Genomic DNA, 17477 nt, shown 5'->3' on the forward strand with positions numbered 1-17477 from the left:
AGTGGAAAGGAGGCACAGGGTGGTTAAGTCATTAGCCCTAAGTCACACAGCAGAGCTGGGATGTGAACCCAGGGGACTCTTAACGCTCGTCTTCTGCTGCCTTGCCACAGTGGGAGAATTGAATGCCTTTGAGACCCATGCCTTGGACGTTCATTTCTTTGAAAGCCTGGAATGTGTGTCAGAGTGCAGCCAAGTGACACACAGTTTGGGCCCCAAATGTGTCCCCGGGGTACCTAGCGGGAATGAGTCCATGGAAGTGGGTTTGCAGGCAATTCTAGCACCTGGCTGTCCCTGCTGAGTTATTAGCCGGCAGGTTGAGCCCTGCCACCCCCTGGCCACACTGTCCAGCCCTCGAGGCCTCCCTCCTCCCCCCACCCCACCCCCACCCCCGCCCAGAAGCCTTGCAGCAAACACTTCCATTTTGCACAGGGGCGGCCCTTGCTCTCTGCGAGCAATGCCTCAGCCAGCCACGGAAGATAAATTTCCCCCATGGCGACCTTTTCCACGCGCCGCCGGATTGATTTCAGAAATCCATCCCCAGCCAACGCGCCCGGCCCCCGCCCCCGGCGTGGGCGCCGATGGCTGCAGATTTATACCCAGGCCAGAAATTGAATTCCTGTAAGTCGAGGGAAGTGTCTGAAAAGTTCACCCAGGCTCATTTTTACCTGTGACAAACTTCAGGCAAGAGATTAAACCTGGGCCAGTGTCTTCCTGCAGCGGGGACCTCGGTGGCAGGGAAATGACCTCGCTGGGAGCATTTTTCTTACGCCGTCTGCCCTCAGCGTGGCCCCCCCCGGGGCCGAGAAAGAAAAAGCAACCAGGCCTGCGTGGGTAAAGGGAATTCCCACTTCCAACCAGCTAATGTCAGAACGGCGACATGCTCTATGTGCCCAAAGGCAGGCTTTGGGTCCCCCCGTGGCAGATGATCGCTGGGCCCCTGCACCGGCTCCTGAGGCCGACTCAGTCTCGGCGACTTGGTGACAGTTCTAATTAAGCTTCCCTGGGCTGTCGGCAGAGAGGATCTTGGGGTCTGTGGATAATTCCAGAACCCTTGCTCCCACCCCGCCCCCGTGCCGGAAGCCTGAAGGCTGGGCAAGGGTAAGCAGAGAAATCAAGGAACAGCTCTAGGAAGGAAGAAACCCCGTCTTGCTAGAAAGATCTCTCTCTCTCTCTCTGCTTGCCTTGAGAAAAGAAAGAAAAGAAAGAAAAACAAACCAAGAGGACCGATGCAAATGTGGCTGCTTTTCTTTGGTACAAAGGCCCCTAAATATGAAAGAAATGAATCATTGATGTCTACAGAGAAAGGATCAAAAGCAAATCTTTCTGAAAGGAGAAGAGCTTTTATTTCGCTGTGAACTTCTGTAGCTCTGGTCTCTGGCAGGGACGCCCGACGGAACATGGGGCGCAGGAAGACAAAGCCGTCAGTGACGGCCATTCAACTGTTCGTTCATTCAGGAAGTGTCCCTTAAGCAGCTACTGCTGCTGAGCTACAGGCTGGGGACACATGCGGTTGTGGGGAAATGAGGACCCACTTCCTGCCCTCGAAACCCAATGCGGGGTGGAGGCAGGCGTGGTGGCTCACGCCTGTAATCCCAGCACTTTGGGAGGCCGAGGTGGGAGGTTTGCTTGAGGCTAGGAGTTCGAGGCCCCATCTCTACAAAAAAATAGAAAAACATTATCTGGGTGTGGTGGTGTGCACCTGCAGTCCCAGCAGTTTGGGAGGCTGAGGCAGGAGGATCACTTAAGCCCAGGAGTTTGAGGCTGCAGTGAGCTATGATCGTGCCACTGCACTCTAGTCTGGGCAACAGAGCAAGACTGCGTCTCTAAAAAAGATAAAATTAAAAACTAAACCATAGGAGTCTCCCCATGTGTCTGTACCCGTATGTCCACCCTGGTGCAAGCCCTCACCATGCTTCACCTGAATGGCTGGGGCTGGGGGGAACAGCATATTCAAAGGCCCTGGGGGCACAAAGAGCTTCAGGAACCGAAAGGCCCATGAGACCCAGGAGGCTTAATTTGCTTCCTTCCAGAAGAGTCTCCTCAAATGAGGTGCGCTTGAGTGCTGGGAGTGGTGGCGCATCTTGGCATTTTCTCAAAGCAAGCGTGTCTGATGGCTGGCACCACGAGAATTTGCAGCCTCGATACAGACTTCTGTCCATAAGCCCTTCTCTGACAGCTGTCTGCAAGGATCCGTGATGGTTCCAGCACGGTCTGGGCCACACTCAGAGGGCATGGTCTGCGTTTGGAAATCCTCTCTCCATGCCTTCCCTGAAATGAGGACTCCAGGCCGGGTGGGGGAAAGTGAGTCAAACGTGGAGACCTGTGTCTCTTCCCTCTTTTCCCAAGAAAATTTAGTTCGTTGATTTTTGGTCCACATTGGCCTTGTGAGCAATGTGGTCACAAGAGCATTAAACATCCTTGAATGTAAGAACTGGCCTCAACTAGGGTCCAGAGGGAGTATTTTGGGAAAGCCTGGGTGGCTTCAGAGAGTGAGAGGTTGTACCGTGTTACTATCTGTGATAGACTCTCATGGCAAGACCAATTAACTGTGTTGTGAGGGAGTGAATGAATGAATGGATGGATGGACAGGTGGATGGATGGATGGATGTGTGGTTGGATAAATGTATTAATGGATGGATGGACAGATGGATGGATGAATGATTGAATGGGTGATTGGATAAGTGAATGGATGGATGGAAGAATGGACAGATGAATGAATAGATGGATGGATGGATGAATGAATGAGTGATTGGATAAGTGAATGGATGGATGGGAGGATAGATGAATGAATAGATGGATGGATGAATGAATGGATGGATGGATGGATGGATGTGGATAGATGGATGGATGGATGAATGAATGAGTGAGTGGGTGATTGGATAAGTGAATGGATGGATGGAAGGATGGACAGATGAATGAATAGATGGATGGATGGATGAATGAGTGAATGGGTGATTGGATAAGTGAATGGATGGATAGAAGGACAGATGAATGAATGAATAGATAGATGGATGAATGAATGGATGGGTGGATGGATGAATGAATGGATGGATGGATGGATGGATGTGGATAGATGGATGGATGGATGAATGAATGGGTGATTGGATAAGTGAATGGATGGATGGAAGGATAGATGAATGAATGGATGGATGGATGAATGAATGGATGGATGGATGGATGGATAGATAGATGGATGGATGAATGAATGAGTGAGTGGGTGATTGGATAAGTGAATGGATGGATGGAAGGATAGAGGAATGAATGAATAGATGGATGGATGAATGAATGGATGGATGGATGGAAGGATGGACAGATGGATGAATGAATGAATGAATGGGTGGACTCGCAGATGCCCTCTCCCCCAACCCCTCCCCCAGCCACAAGGCTGTCCCGGGCAGAGCCGCAGCCGCTCAGGCTGAGGGAGGCCCTGGCGACTCGGGGCCTGCAGCACGGCTCGGGCGAGCTGACATCTTCTTTAAGGGCTGTCGAGCTGCTCACTCGGGGGAGATTCGCCCAGTGCCGCAAGGTTTGACAAGGGCAGCCTGCTATTATCTCAAGCCCTCCAAAGGGACGTGGCCCCCGTCACGGCTCAGACATGGCAGACAAGCATGTCCCCGATCATTCATCACAGCCCTTCTGCCATCCAGCAGTCAGGGAAAACGCCGCAGCCTGTGCCAAGCCTGCCGGGCGCGTGTCTGCAGCCTCGTCTCGGGCGATCCCTCCTCGGGAGGGGCGACAGAAGCCAGTTCGGTGGCAGAAGGGGGAAATCCACGGTAGATCTGGGAAAATGTTTGCTGTCTGTCCCACAGGGCCAGCAGCGTCTGATTGTTCAATAAACGTTCACGGCGCCGAGCTCCGGGGACTGAGGGATGCGTTGCTGGCAGAGCAGACAAATGTCCCCGTCCCGCGCCGTCTCCCCTCCGGGGGCGGAGGCAGGCCTGAACCAGGGGGGCCACCAATGCAGTTCTGATGGCCATTTCGATCAGGATTTAGAGAAGAAGGCCAGCGGAGGTGCAGCAAGCTAGTGTAGATTGTGGGACCCTACAGCCCGTGTTCAAATCCCAGCCTCACCACTTGACAGGCTGTGACGCTTTGGCCAAAAGCTTTCTATTTATTTATTTTTTTTTTAATAAAGGGTCTCACTCTGTTGCCCAGGCCAGAGTGCAGTGGCGTCACCATAGCTCACTGCAACCTCAAACTCCTGGGCTCAAGCCATCCTCCCGCCTCAGCCTCCTGAGTAGCTGGGACTACAGGCATGCGCCACCATGCCTGGCTAATTTTTTCTATTTTTAGTAGAGACAGGGTCTCACTCTTGCTCAGGCTGGTCTTGAACTCCTGAGCTCAAGTGATCCTCCCGCCTCGGTGTCCCAGAGTGCTGGGATGACAGGTGTGAGCCACCACACCCGGCCTGGCCAAGAGCTTTGACCTCTCTCTTCCCTAGTTTCTTTATCTATCAAAGGGACATAATGACAGTCCCTGCCTCCGGGCGTTGTTATAGGAAGATTAAATCAGCACATGCAACTTGCTCAGAACAATGCTTAACGCCCAGAGAGCAGCAGAAGTGTTAGGAAAAATGCACGGGATGCCTTGAACTTGAGCCCCAGGAACAGGAAAGAGCCTTGTGATGGGGTGTGGTGATGGCAGAGGGCCCGGCCCGTGCAAACGCCTGGAGATGGGGACAAGCACCCCGTGTTCCAGGAAGGGAAAGATGAGAGAACAGGGCACCGTGAGTCTCATTTGCTCCCAGTTAACATGGTCAGGACACCCCCCAACACACATCCCCTGCCAGGCTATATCAAAGGGATGCTTTAAGAAAGGAAAGTGGCTGGGCCGCATGGGGCTTAGGGTGGAGCAAGTGACTCCTTCTGTCCCTCATTTTTTCTTTTCTTTTCTTTTTTTTTTTTTTTTGAGACAGGGTCTTGCTGTGTTGTCCCGCCTAGAGTGCAGTGGTGTCATCCTAGCTCACTGCAACCTGGAACTCCTGGGCTTAGGCAATCCTCCTGTCTCTGTCTCCCGAGTAGCTGGGACTCCAGGCGTGTACCATCACTCATGCCCGGCTAGTTTTTTTTTTTTTTTTTCACTTTTTGTAGAGGTGGGGTCTCACTATACTGCCCAGGCTGGTCTCTAACTCCTGGCCTTAAGTGATCCTCCCACCTCCGCCTCCCAAAGTGCTGGGATTACAGGCGTGAGCCACTGCACCCAGCCCCTCCCTCACTTTCTTCTCTCCCTTGTTACATTTTGTTTGTCTCATGGTCCAGCAGCCTCAGCCCCAACTCCACAAGACTTAGAAGGATGCCAGGTGTATCCATTCTGTCAGATCATCTCCATTCAGTGTCAAAAGTGGCACCATTTTGACTCCAGGAAGTTACTGAATTGGCCTTTTGAATATTATGAGGGTAATAATAATAATATTAGTAGCAAGGCCAGGAGTTCGAGACCAGCTTGGGCAACGTAGCAAGACCCCATGGCTCCAAGAAAGAAAAAAAATTAGCCAGCATAGTAGTGCACACCTGTAGTCCCAGCTACTCGGGAGGCTGAGGCAGGAGGATCGCTTGAGTCCAGGAGCTCGAGGCTGCAGTGAGCTGTGATCAGGCCGCTGCACTCCAGCCTGGGTGACAGAGCAAGACCCCATCACTAAGGAAAAAATAATTTAATTTAAAAAATAGTAGTAGCAAACACTTACATAGCACTTACTACATGCCCAGCAACCCAATGAGGTAGGTGGATGTCATGTCCATTTCATAGATGAGGAAACTGAGGCATAGAGAGGTTAAATGACTTCAACCCAAGCGGCCTGACTCCAAGACCCTCCCCTTTGCAGTTGGCTTTGCTCTATTATTCCGGGAGGAATAAGAAATAATCAGAGGAAACGAGTCATTTCTATCGTAAGGATATTGCCCGGAGAGATGCTGTTGACATCACGTGGAATCCTTTTTGGGAGGACCGTGGGAGAAATCCCTGCCAAAAATAGTTGACTTTCTTTTGAGCATCTGGCGTACTTTTGTTTCAGGACATTGAGAACCGCATAAATGACCAGTTTTCCCTTTTTGAGTTGGCTGCTAAGTTGCTTGGAACCAAATTTATGGCCCGGCCATATGCTGATTGTTCAGGTTTTGAAGGGATGAGTTTTTCTTAGCCTCGGTTTCTGACTCGCTCTGATGTCTCTGCTTTTGTTTCTCTTCTTCTTCTCCCTTGCATAAAGGACTTTAAGGAAAAAAAAAATCTTTGCAAGAACAATACATGTTCATTGGAGAAAGCTTGGAAAATAAGAAAAGTTTTGTAAAAAAAAAATCCCCATTAATCTCGAAATTTTAATGACTGTGTAGTATTCCATCTTGGGGATGCATCTTAAATTTTTAAAAGCCATCCCCTTACCGTCGGGCAAGTGGAGGAAAAGAAACCCTAGTTGTTCGAGTTTAAACAGCATCCTTTTTTAATGAGCATCTTTGTAGCGGTGGAGTGCTCGTTGGCACGATTTCCACGGGCTGAATTCTCAGCTTTGGAGTGACCAGGTGACATGCAAATATGGAAACCTTAAAGCCGGGGCTGTGGATTGGCAAACTGCCCTCCAGAAACATCTAATCCCTGCACTCGCATTTAATTGGCGCTATCTTGCGGTATTTTACATATCCTTGTAAACCACTTAGAATCCTCGCTGGAACCAGGCAGGGTACAAATAAATATGTAAGCCCCAAGCCGCCCAGCTTTCTGATTCAATTATCCAGCCTCAAACACAATAATATCCTCATTTTATTAAGAGGCAGCCGTTCGCTTTCATCCTGTTGGCTAATTCCCGGCGGCCGGTGCTCAACGCCTGTCCCCAGCGGTCCCTCTGCCCCCGGAAGCCCCAGGAATTGTTTTTCAACCAAAAACATAAGCAGCAGAGCTGGAGGAAACAATGATCTCGGCCCCTTCGGCAAGAACTTTCCCCTGCGTGCCTCAGACCCGGTTCGTCCTGGACTGCGTTATGGAAATGGGCTTTATCTTCATCGGAGCAGCATTTTCAGTGAAAGTGTTCGAAAAATCCCAGCCAGAAAAGCTGCGTGCATAGCTTACCCTCTTAGAAGCCCGTTAGCCGGAATATTAAACCCTGAACTCTCTGAACTCAGCAGAAAGAGGGGCTTGGCTTCCCTAGCTCATTTGTACTTGACTGGAGATTTCTTTCTCCCTTTTTAAAAATTTTATTAGTATAAGGGGTGGTTGAGGTTCAATTTCCTTTTTTTTTTTTTTTTTTTTTGATACAGAGTCTCACTTTGTTGCCCAGGCTAGAGTGAGTGCCATGGTGTCAGCCTAGCTCACAGCAACCTCACACTCCTGGGCTCAAGTGATCCTCCTGCCTCAGCCTCCCAAGTAGCTGGGACTACAGGAATGCACCACCATGCCCTGCTGATTTTTTCTATATATATATTAGTTGGCCAATTAATTTCTTTCTATTTATAGTAGAGATGGGGTCTCGCTCTTGCTCAGGCTGGTTTTTAAACTCCTGACCTCCAGCAATCCACCCGCCTCAGCCTCCCAGAGTGCTAGGATTACAGGCGTGAGCCACCGCGCCCGGCCTCAATTTCCTTTGTTTTGTTTTGTTTTGTTTTGTTTTGTTTTGTTTTGTTTTGTTGAGACAGAGTCTTACTCTGTCACCCTGGGTAGACGGCAGTGGCATCATAGCTCACTGCAACCTCAAACTCCTGGGCTTAAGCGATCCTCCTGCCCCGGCCTCCCAGAGTGCTGGGATTACAGGCATGCCCCACGGTGCCCAGCCTTGAATGGAGATTTTTGTGTCACTCCTGCCATTCTAAGCATTTGCCTTCGGATGGGACACTCTCTAGCCCTCAATAAGGCGGCTGGCTCCAAGCTAGACCTAGTCTGGGAGAGCCAGCCTTTGGACTCTCAACCGTGGAAAGTTCCCAGGCGATGCCTAGGGACATAAACTTAACTGCGCATTTGAACTTAAACCCGACGGGCAGAACTGAGGATCTCTGCGTGCTGCGATTTGGCAGGCAAACCCCAGGCATTTAATTACATTGCTGCAGAGAACACTCCAGTGAGGTGCGTCCGACGCAGACAATTATTTTAGGAAAACCACGGTGGCCTTCTCTCCCTGTCACTTAAATCTTGCTTCTCTTTTACAATTCAATATTTCCTATGTCGAGAGAAAATGGTTTGTTTGCTTCGGAGGACACGCTGGGAGATGCAGGAAGATGTTAATTATGTGGAACTGGGCCTGCTCCGCGGCTCCCGCACAAATGAGAATCTTTGGGGGTTCTGTCCAAATTGCCTGAGGATCAGAGCCAGGGGAGGGCGGGCAGGGATGCTTGCGCTCATGTTCCTTGTTTTTTTGTTTTCTTTTGAAAGAATTGGATTTGTCATGAAAGGGAGGCGAAGCTAGTTCTGGATTCCCCCAGAACTGAGCGGTGAAGGTTTTTTTGGGCTACCCTTCTTGTCTTGGGGTTTTTATTTTTTGTTGTTGTTGTTGAGACAGAGTCTTGCTCTGTTGCCTGGGCTAGAGTGAGTGCCGTGGCGCCGGCCTAGCTCACAGCAACCTCAAACTCTTGGGCTCAAGCGATCCTCCCGCCTCAGCCTCCCGAGTAGCTGGGACTACAGGCATGCGCCACCATGCCCGGCTAATTTTTTTATTTTTAGTAGAGATGGGGTCTCGCTCTTGCTCAGGCTGGTCTCGAACTCCTGACCTCAAGCGATCCTCCCACCTCGGCCTCCCAGAGTGCTGGGATTACAGGCGTGAGCCACCACCGCACCCGGCCCCATGGGAGGCCAGGTGATCCCAGGAAGAACCCGTGGGTGGGGGTGGGGTGGGAAAGGAGGGAGGCAGCGAAGGAAACTTCTGCAGGGTGAGTTAATAAACAGGCTGCTCCTGTGGGCGACCCTGGGAGACCCCGTGGAACACAAACCTCTGAGTTCTCCCACCGGGAGAGGCCAGGGGGAGGGCCGGTATTTATTACTTGCACCTCTAAGCCATTATTGAGGATTGCTGGCTGTGTCCCCTGCCTGCCCATTTCAAAGAGCAGGTGGGCCTGCTTTGCCCACGGGAGAATAAAGCCCTCTACAGCTCTGGTCCCCAACCCCGGTCCTCAGCCCGGTACCAGTCTGTGGCCTGTTAGGAAACGGGTCTTGCACTCCCCCACCCCCCGGTCCATGAAAACATTGTCTTCCATGAAACCAGTCCCTGGTGCCAAAAAGGTTGGGGACTGGCCGGGCGCGGTGGCTCACGCCTGTAATCCTAACACTCTGGGAGGCCGAGGCGGGTGGATTGCTCGAGGTCAGGAGTTCGAAACCAGCCTGAGCAAGAGCGAGACCCCGTCTCTACTATGAAATAGAAAGAAATTAATTGGCCAACTAATATATATATATAGAAAAAAAAGTTAGCCGGGCATGGTGGCGCATGCCTGTAGTCCCAGCTACTTGGGAGGCTGAGGCAGGAGGATTGCTTGAGCCCAGGAGTTTGAGGTTGCTGTGAGCTAGGCTGACGCCACGGCACTCACTCTAGCCTGGGCGACAAAGTGAGACTCTGTCTCAAAAAAAAAAGGTTGGGGAGGACCGCGCTTCTGCAGTGGGTAAGCATTGCCTCCACCCAACGCCTGCCTGGGGGCCAGGAAGGCCGGGGTGTGAGTTATGTGTTCCCCAAGGAGGAGGGGGACGTGGATTCCTAACGAGGGGGTTCCCCCAGTTCAGGAAGCCTGCACCTACAGCCCCAAAATGACTAATCGCAATAGCTTCGGGTGGTGTTTGTGAATGGTTTATTTTTCTTATAAATTAGTGGAGGAGTTGTACTCATCTGTGCAATTATATCATTTGCTCACATTGCAATAAGCTTAAAGAAAAAAAAGGCTCTATTGAGTGGGAGAGGAAGGTGGGCTGGAGTCCCCAGGATGGCTCGTTCTCTGTGCCGGGCACGGCGGCTGTGGGTGATCTAGGGACGGCCGTGCGAGTGATCGATTATGTCACGGTGCTTTGTTTCTGTGACACACTTGGGGCTTTATCAGAGTGCCTCCCGTGCTTGTGAGGATGCATCCTGGATAAGACCAGAATCTTCCATTTCCCAGCTCTGTGGCCACTACCCATCATCACCTGCCAGGATCCACAAAGTCACCTCTGCCCGGGACGCCTTCCCCTGCCCCTGCCCCGCCTAGCAGCCAGAGGTCACTGTGAACATCCAAGTCAGGGCATGTCCCTCCTCTGCTCAGAACCCCCCATGGCTCCCACCTCTGTCAGAGCAGAAGCCAAAGCCCTCTCTGCTTCTCAGCAGGCACACTCTGTCCCTCCACTTACCCCCTTGCCCCTTGTTCACTCTGCTCTGGCCACACCTGCCTCAGGGCCTTTGCACTTGCTGTTCCTTCTGCCTGGAACACCCTTCCCCAGATGTCCAAATGGCTCCTCCTTCAGGCCTTTGCTCAAGTGACACCTAAAGTTGCAACCCTGAGCCACCCCCCACTGATGCCTGCATGTCCCCAATCCTTTCCAATCCACATTACTTCTCTCTGCGATACTAATTGCCTTTAAATACTTGACGTGTACTCATTTCTGTCGCCCTCCACTCTATCAAAAGCTCCTCGGGGAGCGGTGTGTGTGTGTTTTGTTCACTGCTGTGTTTTCCACATCCAGAATAGAAGCCTGACCCGCAGGAGGAGCTTAATAAATATTTGTTGAACAAACAAGACCATCATACCTTATTTAAAAGATCAGGCACTTTGGGAGGCCGAGCTGGGAGGTTCGCTCAAGGCCAGGAGTTCGAGACCAGCCTGGGCAACATAGCAAGATCCCGTCTCCACCAAAGATTTAAAAATCAGCTGGGTGGGCATGGTGGTGTGCACCTGTAGTCTCAGCTACTCGGGAGGCTGAGGCAGGAGGATCGCTTGAGCTCAGGTGTTCGAGATCGCAGTGAGCTATGATCGCACCACTGCACTCCGGTCTAGGCAACAGAATGAGACCCTGTCTCTAAAACAACAAAAGCAACAAAATATCCGGGACCAAATTTTGATCAGGATTTGTGGTGCCAGAAGTGTCCCATCTTCTCTCCCCTTCTCCTGGCTCATTTGTCCAACAAGTTCATCTCAAGTGGCACGCATTCTCTGAGCCTGGGAAAGATCCCTTGTTACTCCCTGCGCTATTTCTTCAAAACACCCAACTTCTAGAAATGTCAATAAGATTATAGGTCTGATATCGCTCTCGCTAGCTCCGTGGGCAACGACCAGATGTTTCCTTCACCCCCTCTCTTCCTCAATCCTATCCCAGATCCTATGCCTGGGACAGAATAGGCTCTCACTTGATATTTTCTAATCGGTTTGCTAATCATGACCGTCTGGAGTTGCCTGATGCACATTAGCATTTCAAAGGCTCTGATAAGTCCTGCAGAAAAGAAACTTGTTTCACCCAGCCATGCACACATTGATTAGACCACAGGGCATCCTTTTTCCAGCACGCCTGGTACGACTGCCAGTGTCCCAAGGAGCACGTCTCAGGGAGCACAGCTATAACTGATCACTGGATTATCAGAGCAGCATAAACTGATCTGAAGTTTAATTTAGGAGGCGTGTGAGGTGAGGCTTAAAATGGAAGGACCTAGAATGTCTCAGTGAGCATTGTAGCCCCATGCGGGCTTGCCCGTGTGTCTCCAGGTGAGGTGGGGGGACAGCACTTAGTGGGCCCTGAGATATCTCCGCAGCCCGTATGTCACTGTGGGCTGGGTGGGGAGTCCGAGAGGGAGGTCAAGGTTTGGAGGCTGTTGCGAGCGGATCTGTGTCATAAGGGCGGTTTTGGAGGTGAAATGTGTGTGCCCGAATGTGCGTGGAAGAACGAATCCTTATCTTGGGGCAGGGCTCCAATCCCACAGTTCCTTGACGTGTTCCTTAACCCCCCCCATACCTCAGTCTTGCCATCTGCGAAATGGGCCTTCCCGAGGAGGGCTTGCGATCACAGCCAACAGACACTGGGCACATGGCCCGGCACGTGCCAGGCGTCTGGCAAAGGGCACCTGTCATTTCCCCGGGCCCCCTGACCCCCGTCTTCACACAGACGCTGTTCCAGAGCCCGGAAGAGGGCTGGCAGCTGTACACCTCGGCCCAGGCCCCCGACGGCAAATGCATCTGCACGGCCGTGATCCCCGCGCAGAGCGCCTGCGCCCGCGACGGCAGGAGCCGGGAGCTGCGGCAGCTGATGGAGAAGGTGAGGCCCTTCCGGGCGGCCTGCGCCCTGGCGCGCCCCCCTCGGCCCCTCAGCTGGCCAGACGCTCCTGTTCCGGGAAGACGGACGGCCTGTGCCGCGGGGGAGGGGCCTCACCTCCACCCCAAGAGGCTTGAATAAAGCTCCCCTCCCGGCCGGGCGCGGCGGCTCACGCCTGTCATCCCAGCACTCTGGGAGGCCGAGGCGGGAGGATCGGTCGAGGTCAGGAGTTCGAAACCAGCCTGAGCAAGAGCGAGACCCCGTCTCTACTATAAAATAGAGAGAAATTAATTGGCCAACTAATATGTATAGAAAAAATTAGCCAGGCATGGTGGCGCATGCCTTTAGTCCCAGCTACTTGGGAGGCTGAGGCAGGAGGATCGCTTGAGCCCGGGAGTTTGAGGTTGCTGTGAGCCAGGCTGACGCCACGGCACTCACTCCAGCCCAGACAACACAGTGAGACTCTGTCTCAAAAAAAAAACAAAACAAAACATTCCTTCCCCCTTTGTGGTCGATAGAAAATGGTCCCCATTCAATACACCCCCAAGGATGTTTCCGGGCCCCTTATAGCCGGAATGCTGGCCCTTGACGCTGCTCGGCCCAACTGCCCATTGTTGGCTTTGGTGCCATTGATGAAAGGGACCGTCAACCTCCTCCTGTCATTCTGTAGGGGAGGAAGCCGGGGCTTGGCAAACAGGAGACAGGGGCTTGTCAGCGCCAGAATCTCTCACCCTTCAACCCAGTGGGATCCTACCCTGCCCACAACACCCAGACTGCTTTCCCCGATAGTTTGGGACATGCATGTGGTGTCCTCCCATTTTCAACAATGGCTATAAAGTATTGCCGTTTATCCACGGGGCTTGGGTGAGGGGAGGCCAGGCGTGGAGGCTCACCCAGCACTTTGGGAAGCCAAAGCAGGAGAACTGTTTGAGGCTGGGAGTTTGAGACCAGCCTGGGCAACATAGTGAGACCCCCATCTCTCTACAAAAAAATACAAAAGTCAGCCAGGTGTGGTGGGGCACACCTGTAGTCCCAGCTACTTGGGAGGCTGAGGCAGGAGGATCGCTTGAGCCCAGGAGTTGGAGGCTGCAGTGAGCTATGATTGCACTACTGCACTCCAGCCTGGGCGACAGAGTGAGACCCTGTCTCTTAAAGAAACAAACTTCATTTTAAAATGTTCCCTCTGCTGCTGTGTGGAACGTGGACTGCAGACGAAGAGGGTGGGTGCAGGGAGACCAGGGAGGAGGTGGCTGGAGCAGGTGGGGGCAGTGACTGGGAGGGACAGGGTGGCCTGGTTGGCCGGGTGTTTGTGTGGCCTGTGGCCCTACCAGGCCTTGTCTGTGGCATCTCTAGCGTGCGGCCAGGCAGGGAGTTCTGGTCTCCTGAACTGTCCCCACTCCCAGGTCCAGAACGTCTCCCAGTCCATGGAGGTCCTTGAGCTGCGGACGTATCGTGACCTGCAGTACGTGCGCGGCATGGAGACCCTCATGCGGAGCCTGGACGCGCGGCTCCGGGCGGCCGACGGGTCCCTCTCGGCCAAGAGCTTCCAGGTGGGTCCTTCCGGGTTCAGGCCAGCGGCGGGGGAATGGCCGGAGCCTTGGTGCCCGTCGGTTCCCAGAGTGGGGTGGTTCGTGTCGGGGGAATCCAGGGTCCAGCCCAGGCCAGGTGTGTGCATCAAAGACAGAGGCTGGAGTCACCTCTGGGCCCCAGGCCAGGGGGCAGGCTTGGCGACGGTCCCCCCCTGGCCGGCAGGAGCTGAAGGACAGGATGGCGGAGCTGCTGCCCCTGAGCGCGGTGCTGGAGCAGTACAAGGCAGACACGCGGACCGTCGTGCGGCTGCGGGAGGAGGTGCACAACCTCTCGGGCAGCCTGGCGGCCATCCAGGAGGAGATGGGCGCCTTCGGGTACGAGGACCTGCAGCAGCGCGTGATGGCTCTCGAGGCCCGGCTCCACGCCTGCGCCCAGAAGCTGGGTACGCCTTGACCCCCGACCCTGACCCCTGACCTCCACGGCCAATCCCAATCCTACCTGTGTGCCCAGATGCTTGAAATGAATGGCTTCCGCCCCCCTTTGTCCCCAGTCGAACTCCATATTGGGACCAGATTTTGAATCCTCCTTCACACGCACCCCCACCCCCCACCCTGGCCCTAGCTCTTCCCACCGGGGTCACAACATCCCGTCCTTGTCCTGCCCCTCTCGGTCCCTTTCTTCCCCACCTTCATTCCCGCCCGTTCCTGCCTCCCAGGCTGTGGGAAGCTGACCGGGGTCAGTAACCCCATCACCATCCGGGCCATGGGGTCCCGCTTCGGCTCCTGGATGACGGACACGATGGCCCCCAGCACGGACAGCCGGGTGAGTGCCTGTGCCCTCCTCCTCTGGGGTCAGAGCCTGGCGGGGACAGAGCCTGTGACTGCCCATAGGCGCCCAGGGATCCCACCCCAGTGACTCTCTCATGCCCCAAATGTCCTACATCTCCCTGGGCCTCCCGCCCACCATCTAGTGGGCACCCACTGGCCAAGGACGCTCCGGCCCTGAGAGTCCCAAAGTCTGCTGACCTCCAACAACTGTTGCCACTATTGCCACTATAGGCCGCTACTGCCCAGTGTCTGGTGACCAGTGACCTCTAAGTAACTACCCAGTGGACACTGCTTTCCCAAGGACAAGTGGCCCTCCCAGCACTGCTCAATGACCTTGGACTTCCAGGCCCTCTGTGGTCATGACTGCCCGTCCCTTAGACCCACAAGGACCATCCATGAACTGCCTAGTGCCCGTCCTGCAGTGGTGACCTTCCTAGCGACTGACATTGGTCCCTGGGTGGCCACTGAGCGTCAGAGATGATAGGAGGTGACTACACACCGTTCCACCATTATCGCTGGCCTCCCAGGGAGGATGGTGGCTCAACCCATCGGTTGGTTTGGGAATCAGACTTGGATGTGCATTCCCGTTCCACCACTTCTTAGCTAGGGAAACCTTTAATTCCTTTATCTTTAAAATGATCACGATAACATCAGCATTCAAATTTTTTATGAGCCTCAGCTCAGTAACAAGGACACTCATGAACACTAATTAATATGAGGAGGGGGGCCGGGTGCGGTGGCTCACACCTGTAATCCCAGCACTCTGGGAGGCCGAGGTGGGAGGATCGCTCAAGGTCAGGAGTTCGAAACCAGCCTGAGCAAGAGCGAGACCCCGTCTCTACTATAAATAGAAAGAAATTAATTGGCCAACTAATATATAGAAAAAATTAGCTGGGCATGGTGGCGCATGCCTGTAGTCCCAGCTACTTGAGAGGCTGAGGCAGGAGGATTGCTTGAGCCCAGGAGTTTGAGGTTGCTGTGAGCTAGGCTGATGCCGCAGCACTCACTCTAGCCTGGGCAACAAAGTGAGACTCTGTATCAAAAAAAAAAAAAAAAATGAGGAAGGGGAGTGATGATGATGATGATGGAGAAGATAGTGATGACGTGCCTGGTCACCTCATGGTTTCAGGGGTAACCATTGGAGTTTAGTGACCTCTTATCACCCACTGGCTGTCCAGAGACCACTAGCCACTCAATGACCAGTGAATTCCTGGGCCCAGTGAGTCCCCAAGGACTGCAATCCCACCCCACCCGCACCCAATCCTTTGGGATCAAGCATCATCCACTTAGAGTCTGTCTGAGACCAATGGTGCCCACTGAGACTGCGATTGGTCATGAATGGCCAACGCAAGTCCCATAACTGAATGACGACCACTAGTGACCCTGGCTGCCGCTGCCTGCGTGGTCGCTGGGACTCCTGGCTTCCCCACTGACCGGTGGCTACTTCCGTAGGTCTGGTACATGGATGGTTATTACAAAGGCCGCCGGGTCCTGGAGTTCCGCACCCTGGGAGACTTCATCAAAGGCCAGAACTTTATCCAACACCTGCTGCCGCAGCCGTGGGCAGGCACGGGCCACGTGGTGTACAACGGCTCCCTGTTCTACAACAAGTACCAGAGCAACGTGGTGGTCAAGTACCACTTCCGCTCGCGCTCCGTGCTGGTGCAGCGGAGCCTCCCGGGCGCGGGCTACAACAACACCTTCCCCTACTCCTGGGGCGGCTTCTCCGACATGGACTTCATGGTGGACGAGAGCGGGCTCTGGGCCGTGTACACCACCAACCAGAACGCGGGCAACATCGTGGTCAGCCGGCTGGACCCGCACACCCTCGAGGTGGTGCGGTCCTGGGACACCGGCTACCCCAAGCGCAGTGCGGGCGAGGCCTTCATGATCTGCGGCGTGCTCTACGTCACCAACTCCCACCTGGCCGGCGCCAAGGTCTACTTCGCCTACTTCACCAACACGTCCAGCTACGAGTACACGGACGTGCCCTTCCACAACCAGTACTCCCACATCTCCATGCTGGACTACAACCCCCGCGAGCGGGCCCTGTACACCTGGAACAACGGCCACCAGGTCCTCTACAACGTCACGCTGTTCCACGTCATTAGCACCGCCGGGGACCCCTAGGCCCCGGCTGCCGCACAGTGGGGGGGCGAGGGGGGCTCCCCGGGGGCCTTTTCCACTCTGCCTGTGTCCCTTATGGTTGATCTTTCTGTCTCTGTCGCACCCTTCTCTCCCCCCTTCTGCCCTCCGTATTTCTATCCATGCGATTTCTCAATTTCATCTCTTCTCCTTTACCGATCTCTGCTTTTGATACTCTACTTTTGTCTTTCTGCCTTTTTACTGATGTCCCTCCGTCTCTTTCTCTTTCCCTGTCTCTGCCACTCTCTCTCTCTGCCCTCCCCGCCCCCACTCTTTGCTTCCCACCCCCACCCCCAGGAGTTGAATGCATGGATCTGTTTCTTTTTTTATTTACACTTCTTCTTTCCGGGCTGCCGGAATAAACGGGACCTTTGACATTTGATGCTTCGGTGGGTCTTTGTGTCCCAGGTGGTGCAGAGGCGGAGGCGGTGGCCAAGTCCAAGCCTGGACACCTGACTCGCATGGGGACCCCCTTATTCCATAACTTAGGGTTAAGTGCACTGGGGGGACCCAGCACGGGGGTGGGGAGGGGCACAGTGACGAGCAGCCCCGGACAAGCCCTTTGGGGAGACCCAATCTAGAACCGTTTCGATTGCAAGCAATTTGTTTAAAAGCAATTTGATCAAAGCAACCCAGAATTCTATCAGAACGATGAAAACTGGCCTCAAATGAATATTCTTCCCGTCACTGGCTCTCTTTCCACTCCTGGGTCACGCTGGTGCCTTGCTGAGTGGTCTGGCAATGTTTTAATGGGTTTTTAACAATTGGGCTGGCTCCTGAGAAGCTGGGTAAGAGAGGGGTAAG

The 17477-nt window shown here is 53.7% G+C and overlaps 1 protein-coding gene across 1 annotated transcript in view; it reads left to right on the top strand.

The window, feature by feature from the left end:
* Positions 1-17048, top strand: part of OLFM2 (olfactomedin 2) — a 42684-nt gene extending 25636 nt beyond the window's left edge. The window contains exons 2-6 of the mRNA XM_012790683.2: positions 12025-12174; positions 13575-13721; positions 13924-14143; positions 14417-14523; positions 15981-17048. Coding sequence (XP_012646137.1) covers positions 12025-12174; positions 13575-13721; positions 13924-14143; positions 14417-14523; positions 15981-16658 — 1302 coding nt within the window. The 3' untranslated portion in view covers positions 16659-17048. The remainder of the gene's footprint in view (positions 1-12024; positions 12175-13574; positions 13722-13923; positions 14144-14416; positions 14524-15980) is intronic.
* The last annotated feature ends 429 nt before the right edge of the window (positions 17049-17477 follow it).

This window comes from Microcebus murinus, chromosome 27, assembly GCF_040939455.1.
Source record: "Microcebus murinus isolate Inina chromosome 27, M.murinus_Inina_mat1.0, whole genome shotgun sequence".
NCBI lineage: Eukaryota > Metazoa > Chordata > Mammalia > Primates > Cheirogaleidae > Microcebus > Microcebus murinus.